At 37.0% G+C, this 13,300-nt stretch overlaps 1 protein-coding gene across 1 annotated transcript in view; it reads left to right on the plus strand.

Moving 5' to 3' along the window:
- Nucleotides 1-13,300, plus strand: part of LOC311602586 (heat shock factor protein 3-like) — a 57,347-nt gene that overhangs the window by 12,691 nt on the left and 31,356 nt on the right. The window contains exons 2-4 of the mRNA XM_084790852.1: nucleotides 1,380-1,542; nucleotides 5,943-6,051; nucleotides 8,812-8,939. Coding sequence (XP_084646978.1) covers nucleotides 1,444-1,542; nucleotides 5,943-6,051; nucleotides 8,812-8,939 — 336 coding nt within the window. The 5' untranslated portion in view covers nucleotides 1,380-1,443. The remainder of the gene's footprint in view (nucleotides 1-1,379; nucleotides 1,543-5,942; nucleotides 6,052-8,811; nucleotides 8,940-13,300) is intronic.

The following is a 13,300-nucleotide window of genomic DNA, read 5'->3' on the forward strand; positions in this document are numbered from 1 at the left end:
AAGATTTCTAAGCTCAGTTTAACTCAGGGAAATACAAAATATTTCAGTAAACAAATATGGTACACGTCTTTAATCTCGGCACTCAGGAAGCAGAGGCAGTCAGATAGCTGCAAGTTCGAGGCCAGCCTGGTCTACAAAGCTAGTCCAGGACAGCCAAGGCTACACAGAGAAACTTGTCTTGAAAAACAAACAAAAACAAGAAAAAAAAATAAGTAGCATTCTAATTATTCACTAATATCTTTTATGTGTGTTTATATGTATGTGTGTGCGCATGCGAGTTTGTCCGTGTTGGTTTGCGCATGCGGTCATACGCGCATGTGAGCAAGTGGGTTTACTCGCACACTCACGTGTGCGTATGCACGCCTGTGGGTCTGTGAGCATGCGCACATATGTGAGTGTGTGGGTGTGTGTACGTGTGCGCAAGTGTATGTGTTTGGATGTGTGAGTATGCATGGGAGAAATCAGGATTCCTGTTGTTTTTCATTCACCGTTCTTTGTTGTTAGTTTTGGTTTTTTTGTTTTTCGAGACAGGGTCTCTCTGTGTAGCCCTGGCTGTCCTGGACTCACTTTGTAGACCAGGCTGGCCTCGAACTCACACCGATCCACCTGCCTCTGCCTCCCTGAGTGCGAGGATCAAAGGCGTGCGCCACCTTGCTCGGCTTCACTGTTTTTTATTGAGACAGGGAATCCCACTCAGGCCTAGGGAAGCAGAGGCTGGTAGATTTCTGTGCGTTCATGGACAGCCTGATGTATATAATGAGTTCAGGCCAGCTGGGGCTAAGAAGTGAGTCTCTGAAAAACAAACACAAAAACAAAAACCCAAGCAAACAAATCAATACAAAAACCAAACAGTTCTCACCATCTCTCCAGAGAAATGATCATAACCATGTAATGCAAAGCAGTTCATTACCTCGCTATGTTCAGCATCAAGTTAGTTCAGTGCTGACCCAGTGCAACGCCGGGCCACTTGATTGCCAGGCCATGATTGTATACAGCTCCTTTAAAGGTCATGTTTCACGTTATGCACTATCATATCCTGCGTTCTTCTAGCACCAAATAGCTAACTTCTGCAGGGAACCAAGTGGGAGTTTGCAGAAGATACATGGCACGTATGTCGTGAGAAGCAACAGAAAAAACGTCCAAAGTAGTGCCCCCTACTGTTGTAGCTCACGACTCCTGACTCCTGTTTCCTCACAAAGGCCCTCCTCTACCGGAAGTTCCCCAATAGTCACATGCCAGGAGCAGAACTAGCCAATGAGAATTGCCCCCCTGGAAATTAAGGCCCGCCCACAAGCAAGGTTCTAAAGACCAGTAAGCGGCATTTTGTCACGGAAAACTGCTGCTTAACCCGAAGTGAATTTGCTCTCCTGGTGTCTCAGGTTTTCGTTGCTGCTTGCAATCGTCCAGAGCTGACATTTTCTTGAGGCATTGACATTGGAAAACATGGAGCAATTCTGCAAGACAGTGGTTCCTAGCTTTCTCACCAAACTGTGGATGTTAGTCGACAACGCTGACTTGGACCACGTAATTCGCTGGAGCAAGGTAAAACTGCATGGGAAGAAGTGTGGGTGTAAATAAAGAAAAGGATATGGCTTCGGCAAGGGTCTTTTCAAGTTGTGGGAAACTTTCAGACAGGTTGAAGGATGCATGAACAAGACTGTTTTGCAACCCCCAAGCCCTTTTGTGGACACACAGTTCCGTAAGAAGATAATTAAGCCTGACTTCACCCAGATCTGTGGTTCCTAGCAAAAAGTAGACCCATTTTTCTACCTTTAATTTTTCTCTTCAGAATTCCTAAACATGTGTCACTCAGGAATGGGACAACGTCACCATAAAAATGAGTAGTGCATATTCCTGCTTCTCTACTGAAGCACAAATTAAGGGGTTTATTGATTTTGAGTTTTGGGTACTTGGTATGGATGTGAGTATGCTACATGAGTGCTCTACCACCGAGCTACACAACAAGCTCTTCTTTCTTTCTTTTCTTTTTTTCGTTTTTTGAAAGATAGGCTTTGACTATGCTGCCCTTGCTGACCTGAAACTCACTATGTAGATCAGGTTGGTAAGCGAGGAAGCTTTCTAGCCGAATGTCCCTAAACTTGGTGTTTCGGAGCTAGCAATTTTCACAGTTTCTGAGAGAATTTGTGATATACCTCCTTTTATTGCTGGGGCATTGTTAGCCTCTCATTGACAGAACTGAGTGAATTATGAGTGCACTTTTTCCCCCACTGGGATTTTGAATAATATTTAGGTTCTATTCATTCTAACTGAGGATAAAATCTTGTAAAATCTGCTAAAGGCAGCCTGTGGCCAGTTCTCTAAAGCGATAGTCACTGTGGCACAGTGTTGATTTGTTTTTCAAGCAGGGTCTCAAAGTGTAGCCAAAGTTGGTCTTGAATTCATGGAATTCAAGGATGTACTACCATATTTAGCTGAGGTAAAACTTTTTGTTAATAAAACGTCAAACACAAATATAAAGTGGCACAATGAATTCCCAAGTATCACATCTAACTTCAAATTATGATCAACTCATAGACATGCTTGTCTAATAAACAGCGTTTACTTTAATTCATTTGAAGAAAATAGTGGGTAGCACCTTCAATTTATAACTTCTTCATGAGTATAGTTTTAAAACAAATATTGAAATAAATATTTAATATTTATATAAATATGAGCTGGAACATAGGTCAGTGGTAAAGCGCTTACCTGTCCTGTGAAAGGTTCTGGGCTCATCATTGAATCCTCAAAAGCAGCGATAATAAGTTATTAGTAAGTTGCCTTAGATAGTTTAGAGATTGATCTTTCTATCCTTCTGAGCCTTACTCTAGGATTTTCAGAGTTATGAATTTATGTGAAGTTCACGGGTGTTGTTTTGATGTCATTTATAGAAGACACTATCTCAAAGCAGTTGTCTTAATCCTCTCTACATTGGTTTTCAGAGTTGCTTCATCAGTTTGCAATTACAGCAATGGTAAATAAGGCATTCCCATCCTCCATAGCCTAATTAACATTTGTTGTCAGTTGTTTTCTTCATTGTAACCATTCTGTGTAAATGAAACAATTTTCACCAATGTTTTAAAGGAAATAAACAAAAGCAAAACAAATGAAAGAAATCAAAACCACTAGCACTATCAAATAAAAAAACAAAGAAGTTACAATGTAATAATTATAAGAGGTTAGTGCAGCAAAATTAATGCAATAAAAATAAACAAAACCGCTGTGATAATCTATTATGATACTGAATGTGTATTTGCTCTTTAAGTAAGCAAAATAAACCAGGCAGTGGTGGCACACGCCTTTAATCCCAGCACTTGGGAGACAGAGGCAGCTGGATCTCTGAGGACAGCCTAGTAAACAAAGCAAGGCCAGGACAGCCAAGGCTACACAGAGAAACCCTGTCTCGAAAACAAACAAAAAATAAAATAAGCAAAATATATTCTTACATACAATTATACATAAAAAGAATATTTGCTCATTGATGTATAGAATGAAAGCTGTATTTTGAATATTGAAGATGGATAAAATTTATTTGTGTTGCTAATTTTACTAGGCCATTTCACAGCTGACCAGGAAAACATTTATGGATTTTGAAGATGATTTACACTGTAATGCTTCAACTAGGGTAGTGGTCTCTTTAGCACCGATGTTTTTAACTATTGCATTTTATTTTTTAATTGTATGTTTGTGGGGTGTGTGTGTGTGTGTGTGTGTGTGTGTGTGTTATGAATATGAGTGCCCATAGAGGCCAGAAGAAGGTTTTGATTCCCTGAAGTAGGAGTTACATGTGATCATGAACTGCCTGATATGGGTGGGTGCTGAGAAACAAACTTGGGTCCTCTGAAAGAACTGCGCGGAACTGTTGAGCCAGTTCATAGCCCCAGATACTGCTTTTTTGATAATGAACATAGAAGTACAAAATAAAGGAGAATAAGACTTTTCTATCTTAGCAACATTGAAATGGGATCCTTTAAGGGAGTAGGTTTTGGGTTTTCGAGACAGGGTTTCTCTGTAACTTTGGCTGTCCTGGACTCGCTTTGTAGACCAGGCTGGCCTTGAACTCACAGAGATCCACCTGCTTCTTCCTCCGCAGGTGCTGGGAAATGGAATCCATTTTTAAGTAACTGGTTTACTAAGACATTCACACATTGTTCAGTTCACTCAAATAATGTAATTCAAAGTTTTATTAACATGTTCACAAAGTAGTGCAATCATCAGCATAATTTTAGAACATTTTTATCATTCCGGAAATATAAATTTCTATCCATTGCCAGTCATTCCTTGGTGTGGAATAATATTTAAATGCAGGCCACCCTTGTTTAAATAACACTTTTATTTGGCTACAAATCTCATTTGCTTGCATACTGTCCTATGAGAATATTTAGAAGGAATCTTGCAACAACAAACTTATTTTAGTGGTGGAGCAGTTCTTATTAACCGTGCTGTGGTGAGACTGAAAAGTAATTACTGCCTTTGGTGGAAGTCTTAACCTGTCTTGTAAAATCTCCATATGTGGTTGTTTGCATGAGAAATGCCCCCCATAGGCTTGAGTACTTGAACATTTGGTTCCCATGTGGCATCACTGTGGGCAGCAGTTTAGGAGACCCAGCATTCCTGGAGGAAGTGTGTCATTAGGGACAGGCTTCAAAAGTTACGAAGTCTTACCCACTTCTAGTTCTCTCTCATTCTCTCTGAACCATCATGCTTGTGGTTGAGGATATAATCTCCTTTCGCTTCAATGCCTCCCCACCCTAATGGTCTCTTAACTGTGTGAACCTATAAGCCCCAATAAATTCTTCCTTCTGAAATTTGCCTTGGTCATGGTGTTTTATCATAGCCACAGAAAAGAAACACATACACACACACACACACACACACACACACACACACACACACACACACATTAATAGTTTACAGTGTAATAATAATACAACCCTATGGAAGGTTGTGTTCATACATACATATTCATACATACTTACATATGTGTGTGTGTGCGTGTGTGTGTGCGCGAGCATGCATCTCATTTTTTACATTTAGTACTCCATATTGCTACCTTATCACCTTTAGTTCTAGCATTGTTACAACTCACATACATCGTGAAAGGATTCTCCAATAAATCAAAGTAGTGTCTCTAGACAACAGGAATCAAAGTTCCTTTGTCTTTAATGTGTGTTCAGTGAAATTAGCTATTGTTCTTACACTTTATTTTTTCTTGTCTGATGGAGAAAGACACAGTGGCAGCCATTCAAAGAAGCTTGCCACATTGCATCCATAATAAAGAAGTAGACAGTAAGATGTGAATGCATGCATGATTCTGTGCTCCTTCTCTGCACTTGTACAGCCCAGGATCCCTGGTTCAGAATGGTCCTACCTGCCAATAAGAAAGGTCTTCCCGCATCAATTAACACAGTCAGGATAATCCCCTATAGGTGTGCTCAGCACTCCATCTCCCAAATGATTCTTGACTATGTCAGGTTGACAACTAACACTAAACATTATAATTGACTGAATCTTTGAATTACTCCTTCATGTCTTTCTTTCCCAAGTTTGTGGAAAGTTTGTCTTCCTGCTTTTGCTTTCCAAGTGCTGGGATTACAGATATGCTCCACCATGTCTGGTTTTGCCTGTTTACATTTAATTTGTGAGCGTTTTTGGACATACACTTTCATGATCAATCCATTACATTTTCCTTCATAGCATTGCTTTTGCTCATATTCTGTGTCTTTATGGCATATTTTCCCCTATGATAAAGAATTGAAACCAGAACCTCATGCATGCTATGAATATACTCAACTAATGAGTTCTACTTCCAGTGTGAAGAATTTTGTAATTTGGGCTTTAAATTTTTACAAGTTTGTGGCTTAAGAGGCATTATTTTGAATTGTTACTAGGGTGAAACTTTTTTTTCTGTAAATGACTACTTTTTGGTCTTTCTTTATTTCAAGGATGGTCAAAGCTTTCAAATTGTGAATAAAGAAGCCTTTTCTGAAGTAGTACTACCAAAGCACTTCAAACATAACAAAATGGCCAGCTTTATACGACAACTCAACATGTGTAAGTATGATTTAAATTATATAACTATTAATATTTATCACACAAATATCCACTTTACTTCAATGTATAAATAGAAATCCAAGTTGAGTAAAAGCTCTTACTATAGTATATTATTTAAACTTTGCTTAGCTTTTTTCATTGATGGATTTTGTCTTAGTTACTTTTCTATTGATGTGATAAACCAAGAAAACTTATTTTTAAAAAAGCATTTAATTTTGGCCTTACATACAGTTCCACAGGGTCAGAGTCCCTGATCAGCATAAGGGGAATCATGGCAGCAGGAAGGAAAGCATGGCACTGGAGCAAAGAAAATTAACTGCGAAGTGTTGGCTTTAGAAACCTCAAATACTACCTCCAGTGACACACCTCCTTCAAAAAGGCCATGTCTCCTAGTCTTTCCCAAAGGGTTTCACCAACTAGTGAGCAGCTATGCAAATATATATGACTGTGGTGCCCATTCTCCTTTGAACCACTATAGGTCTCAAACACAAAACTTTCCTTTCTGGAAAGATCTGATTTAAATTTTTGAGTTATGCAAAAATACAGATGAATGAAAACAAAGATTTATCTAGTTTACATAATGTGATAGCATTTTATGTAATACCATTATTAAGATTGCTTTCATTTTAGACACTTTTAAAAGTTGTTTATGTTTTTCTCTCAAATTTTTCATAATGTACATGTATTATTTTTATAGTGAAAATGATATAATATTATCATAAAATATCTTTAAATTACTATCAGATTTCTTTTTGGTAGTAAACTTTCTCTGAGCAGCTGACTTGATGATTACAATTGTTATTAATAGTCTCTCCTCAACTTATCACAACTACGGCAACACTTTCCATTGCAATACTGAATACTGTATAATCAACCAACGGCCTCCTCCTTGGTGCGTTCATTAACCAATCACTGCTTGCTTTCAGGGCTTTATATGTGAGAAGTAGTATATGTGGTGGTTTAAATCATCCAGGGTAACAAGCACAGAAATTTCATGTTTATTAACAATACCCAATATATCACTTAAAATATTTAAGATATACCAACTACAACTATAGGTATAATAAAAAATATATTTAAAGATTTCTTTGTTAACTCTCAAGTTAATACATGTGGTTATTTTGCCTTACTGTTTCTCTTCATCTTTCAACAGTATAACATTGCTATTTAACCAGTCCAACTTTAACTACAGATATGATTTATTTTCATAGTTTCTAAGAAAAGAAAATTATTCTCCTAACTCTTTACTTTCATCAGCTCTTGCAGTTTTTTTTTTTTACATGCACTCTCTCCAATATACAAAAATTAAGCCAGGATCACTCATATTGGAAACACGCAGTATTTTTCTTTCAGAGATTGAATTATCTCATTTAATAATAATATTTTATACTTCTATTTATTTTTCTGCAGATTATATTTTTTCTTTATGCTTGAGTAAAATTTCATTGTATATATATCATGGTTTTTTCCCATTGATGTGTTGCTAGACATCTAGGTTGATTTTATTTTCTTGCTGTTATGAATAGTGTGACTGTATGTGTGTGTGTGTGTGTGTGTGTGTGTGTGTGTGTGTGTGTGTGTCTGTGTGTGTGTGTGTGTGTATTTGCCCAGGAATGCTGAATCATGTGCTACACCATTCTAGGCTCAGTAGTCTTTTCTCCATTCATTTGGGAATTTAAACTGTCTTGATCTTGTGCAGATGACCACAGCTCCTGTGAGTTCCTGTGTGCATTACCCAGGTCATATCCAAAACAACATTTCAGGTCAATATTCTCCATCCTCTGGCTCCTATGTCCTTTTCTCCCCGTCTTTCTTAATGTTCCTTGGTGGTTGATATAGATGCTGATATATGATTGTGAACTCATGCTTACTCTTCCTTATTGCTTTGATGAGTTATATGTCTCTGGATTAATCAATGTCCATGTCAGAAAAGAAGGCTTTCTGATCAAATTGAAAGCAAATTTAACCTATGGGTATAAACAAAAATGTTTAGATTATTGCAATTTGATAACATTAGCACCTAGCAAAATGACACCAAGAGAGTTTTCTCATAGAGACAGTGATCTCTCCAGACATTTAGGCAGTGATTAGAAAAATTGAAATGTGTTGGTTAAAAGATGTTTGAATATTGTACATGTATATATATATATTTTTTTTTCTTATTTATTTGTACTCTACAGTCACTGACAAGTTTGCACAAGCAAATTAAATTGTGATCTCAAAATCTGGAGCTGGAAAGACAGTTCAGTTGGTAAAGTCCTTGTGCAAATGTGAGAAAATGGGTTGAGACTCCATCGCTGCACCAACATAAGTAAAGTTGCTCATATTAAATGCCAGTATTGTGGGGTAGAGAGCAGATACAGGCAGATTCATGGAGCTCACTTGGCTAACCAGTTTAGACACCACAGCAAATGCCAAGTTCAATGAGAGATGCTGCCTCAAAATGGGGCAACATAAGGTAAAAGGGAGATTGAAAAAGACATGACATCAACCCTGGCCTCTACTTACTCCCACACAATAGACTATATCAGCTTACCATGCCTGTACAGGCACTCATGCCACAGAGACATAGAAGAAGAAGAAAAGGTAGTAGTATCCAGGTTTGAAATTAAGCTATTAGAGTATACCAATTTATTTTTTATGATCATTAAACATTTTAAATATAATTGATTTGTTCTGATCCTTCCAGTTTTCCTGTTAGAATTTGTTCTATGGCATTAATTCTTATTGTTTAACTTTGATTTTTCTTCCTTATACTAGATGGTTTCCGAAAGGTGATTTCACAACAGACTGAGAAGACTAGTGAGGAGAAGAAAGTATCTATGGCATTTCAGCATCCATTTTTCAAAAAGGGAGGCTCTAGACTTCTTGGAAACATTAAGCGAAAGGTAGGAAGAGGACCACTGCAAGATTTAAGGTTGCATTCAGTCCTTACTTACTCTAATACTTTTATGATTTATCTAAGTCTTAACGTAAAACTGATAGAATTGGGAAGTGGTTGCTAGGTACTTTTTCAGGTTGCTCTAAACATGACCTTAAGGTATTAGTTTATCTAAAAGCTTAATATCCTTTTTAATGTTCTATTTTATTTTCTTGTGTCTTTTTATCATGTAGATAGTGATATAATATTTTAGGAAACAAGCAAAAGGGCTAGAATAGATTATGAAGTAGTAACTTGCATACTGAATATTGAAGAAAATAACTACCAACCTTGTCTACTTAACCCAGATCTAATGACGAGTCAAAGCTGGATAAAAAATAGTAAGTTTTTTTTCCACTTGCAAGATGTCTGTGTATGCTGGAAATTCACCTGAACCTTTTCTCTATACTGGAAGGTCAGGACCAAACACAAATACAGGAAGAAAATTTAGAATTTCACTAAGGATAGTGATTTTCAATAGATATTTTTATTAATACTAAGAAATAATTTTTCCATATTTATTCTCTCATGATCACAGTTCAATATTAGGAATACATGATGTTTGATCACATAAGTATTTGTATTTTAATATGTAATGTGCATAGTATTGTAATTTTTAAATAAATTAACAATTATATTTTATCAATCCAAATTTTATTGATTATATAAACATTTTCTTACAAGAACTCATTATATACTGAGCATAGTCTCCATGACATGCCCCCATGTTTTCTCCCTCCCTCTATGTACTGTTACTCTCCTTTGTTCTCCTAGAAAACGTCACTTCCACATTAATTTTGTGTGTGTATGTGTGAGTGAGTGTGTGTGTGTGTGTGTGTGTGTGTGTGTGTGTGTGTGTGTGTGTTGTGTAGGAATGCTCTCTCCTGGTGTATTTCCTCTAGGGCATTCACCATGAAAAGGATTTCAGATTTTTGTCAGACACCATTTTGGTCTCTATTGAGATAAGCACAAGATTTTTATTTTTACACACTTTTTATCAATTTGATTATAGCGTTAGAGAATGTCCTTAGGTGTCTGCTGGGTCGATTTAGTCTCTGACATTTAACTCTGATGTTTTCCCTTTTTTTTTTCTGGATGACCTGTCCATCAGTGACAGTATGTTACACAAGTCATCTACTCTTACCATGCTGCTGTTGCTCTGTAGCTTAGTGTCAACTAGTGTTTCTCTGTTCTGAAGTAGTTGTTACAAAAATCATTGTAAGGCTTGTATGGTGGTTACACATTCTTTCAGTCTGTTTTGTATCATGGAAGATTCTTTCAATCCTCACCCACTGTGTGTGTGTGTGTGTGTGTGTGTGTGTGTGTGTGTGTGTGTCTGACTGACTGACTATATGAAATCTAGAAATCACAACTCAATCTGTAGCCCAGGCTGGCCTCAAACTCACAGAGATCTACCTGCCTCCGCCTCTCAAGAGCTAGGATTAAAGGTGTGCAGCACCACACTCAGCTTAGTTTTATTCTTCAAATATGATTGTATCTAGTTACATCCACTTTTCTAAAAAGAACAAAACTTTACTTTTTTAGCGGCTGAAAAGAACTTCCACCATGTATATTACAACTGTTTCTTTACCCATATTCTGTTGGTGCACATTTATTTTGGTTCCATAAGTTAGCTCTTATGAATAGGGCTGAAACTAACAGTCATCTCTGTGATATGTTGACTTTAGATAAATGACAGTGATTTTTTCACTTAATATTCATGTTTTGGATTAAAAATTTTTATTTTAATCCTTTTAATTAAAATAGAATTATATTCATTACACTCACCCTTTCCTCTCTCCAGCCCCTTCCAGGTATCCTCTCTCCAACTTTTTATAATCCTCTGCTCTCGCTCGTCTCTCTCTCTCTCTCTCTCTCTCTCTCTCTCTCTCTCTCTCTCTCTCTCTCTGTGTCTCTCTCTTACATACACACACACAAATCTATAAACACAACATTCTGAATTCCTTCTTGGTTGTTTGTGTGTACTTGGTTTCTGTGCTGACCACTTAATATGGGACAACCAATTAGGTGGCTCATCCCTGGAAGAGGATAATATTCATATTCTCTCCATCTGTCTGTCTGTCTCTTTGTCTCCATCCTTCTGTCCCTCCCTCCCTCCTTCTCTCCCTCTGTCCCTCCCTCCCTCCTTCTCTCCCTCTGTCCCTCCCTCTTGCCTCCCTCCTCCCCTCATCACCAGATGCCTGTTGTTCTTTGTCTAGGGGTGGGACACCATGGAAATTTCCTTCTACATTGACATTTTGCTATTAGTCTCATCTTTTTCTGGAGCTGATTTTTAAGAGACTATTTCACAGCCGACTTCCTGATATTCTGACTGTTAACATCTCCCTGCAACCTCTTCCATAATTTTTCAGATGCAGGAGCTGTGATGTAAATTTATCTTTTGGGGCTGCATTTCCCACAATTCATTGGTGTCTACATTGTGTCTATGATGAGAGGTGATAGTTGTGGATATAAGCATAAGAGTTAGAATGTAGTAAGGAATAATGCTGACCTAGCAAAGTACAAGTAGTAAATTCTTTTCTAAAGTTCATGGCCTCACTAGCCCCAGGAACTTGGTTAAGTTTCTAGTACCAGGCATCATTTCCCTCCTGATGATCAGCCCTTACGTCCAATTACACAACTATTGGTTATCACTAGTTTGAAAGCCTCCTTCCTTCCACCTAGCTTCGATGGTACCAAAAAATATTATGCATCTGAATTATGTGACACAGGAAGGCCTTATGAGTGAAGAGTTCCTGGCTACCCGTCTAGAAATAGGCTCATAAGTTTACATAATTTATGTACTCTTAAATTCCATTATGATTAATTAATTTTAAGTTACCTTATTTGTATCAGAGGGATTATTTGGTCTTTTCTGGAGCTACATTGAGCACTTGTTTGCTTTAACACCACCACGACCTCTCAGACCCATGGATCTATATTCCCTGTTCCACTGGACCTGTGTTTTTGTGCTTCAAACACAGCAGGTGTCTTTTTTTACACCAAGTTTTGAAGAAAAGAACTTAAGCAAATAGACTTATGTGTTCAGCAAAATTATCCTTCAGAAGCACAGAAGAAACAAAGCTTTCAGAGAGAGAAAGAATAAATTTGTTATAAGTGGACCTACTAAATAAATAAATAAATAAATAAATAGAGGATGTTTCAAGAATGGATGGGTGACTGCCAAAATAGCCACATCATCAAAAAGTAGTATAATACATACAAGGAAATGTTCTTGGTTCAGCAAAAGAAGTATAAAGTCGTCATAAGAAAAACAGACCACCAAAATAGATCAAATTTTGTTTTTCTTACAGCAAATTAGAACAGCATTCATTTTAGTCATGGTGACCTTGGAATGAGTTTCAGCTTTAGGAGGTAAAAAAATGAAAAACAATGCTCCACTGAGTCATTTTTCAATCCCATTTAAAAGGAAGACATGTTCAGACATCTCTGATTCTACTGAGAACTTCATCTGCTTGGTCTAATTAAGAATATTTTCAAGATACATGACCTGAGGAATGTTTAATTTGAGATTAAGACTCCTACGTAGGGAGCAGTTATTCTCATATCTTATTAGTTAATGAAAGTATAATGTGTAAAGGGGATACCGTATTTTTATTTTAATGTCTTATGGCTGAGAAAGACATTTTTTGTAGCAATGGATTGGTAGCTTTTATTCCATTAGTTTGGTGTATATTACAGAAAGAATACAGACTGTCTAAAGATGCCTAGTTTATGAATTATCCAAGTGGTAGGCAATTTGTTTTTCATCACAGAATCAAAAATGAGACCTGGCTCATTGCTAATATAATTGCTCCCTCTTCTGAGTCCTGATAAAATATATTATCTGGACTGTTCATTTGTAGTTTGCTACGTACTGCTTTTCATGGATGTTGTTTCTAACTTTATATATGTATTTTCTTTCTGGTCTATTAATTACATAGCAGTGTTTCACAGATCAGCTTATTCTTCAAACACAATTACAACAGCTAAAACAAGGTTTCTGTTCACAATTTTGAAGTTTTACTTAGAGGGACCAGGAAGCTCTTGCTCCTATTTGCAGTTGATGATATGATATAAAGCTTCAATTTAGAATAACTAGTAGAGCTTTATTCATTTAACTTATATTTTATTACTTCTCTCATCTATATTAAATGACTTAATGTTCCAGGCTGGGTTGGTACCCCTGGGGGACCTCCCTATTCTCTGAGGAGGAGAGGGGAGAATGGGAAATGGGTGTGTGATCAGAATGTAAAATGAATGAATAAATTAATGGAAAAATTAATAAATTTTATTATACACATACCTTGACATTTTGAATGAATGAGA

Source organism: Acomys minous (genome assembly GCF_964271855.1).
Source record: "Acomys minous genome assembly, chromosome: 7".
In the NCBI taxonomy this organism is placed as follows: Eukaryota; Metazoa; Chordata; class Mammalia; order Rodentia; family Muridae; genus Acomys; species Acomys minous.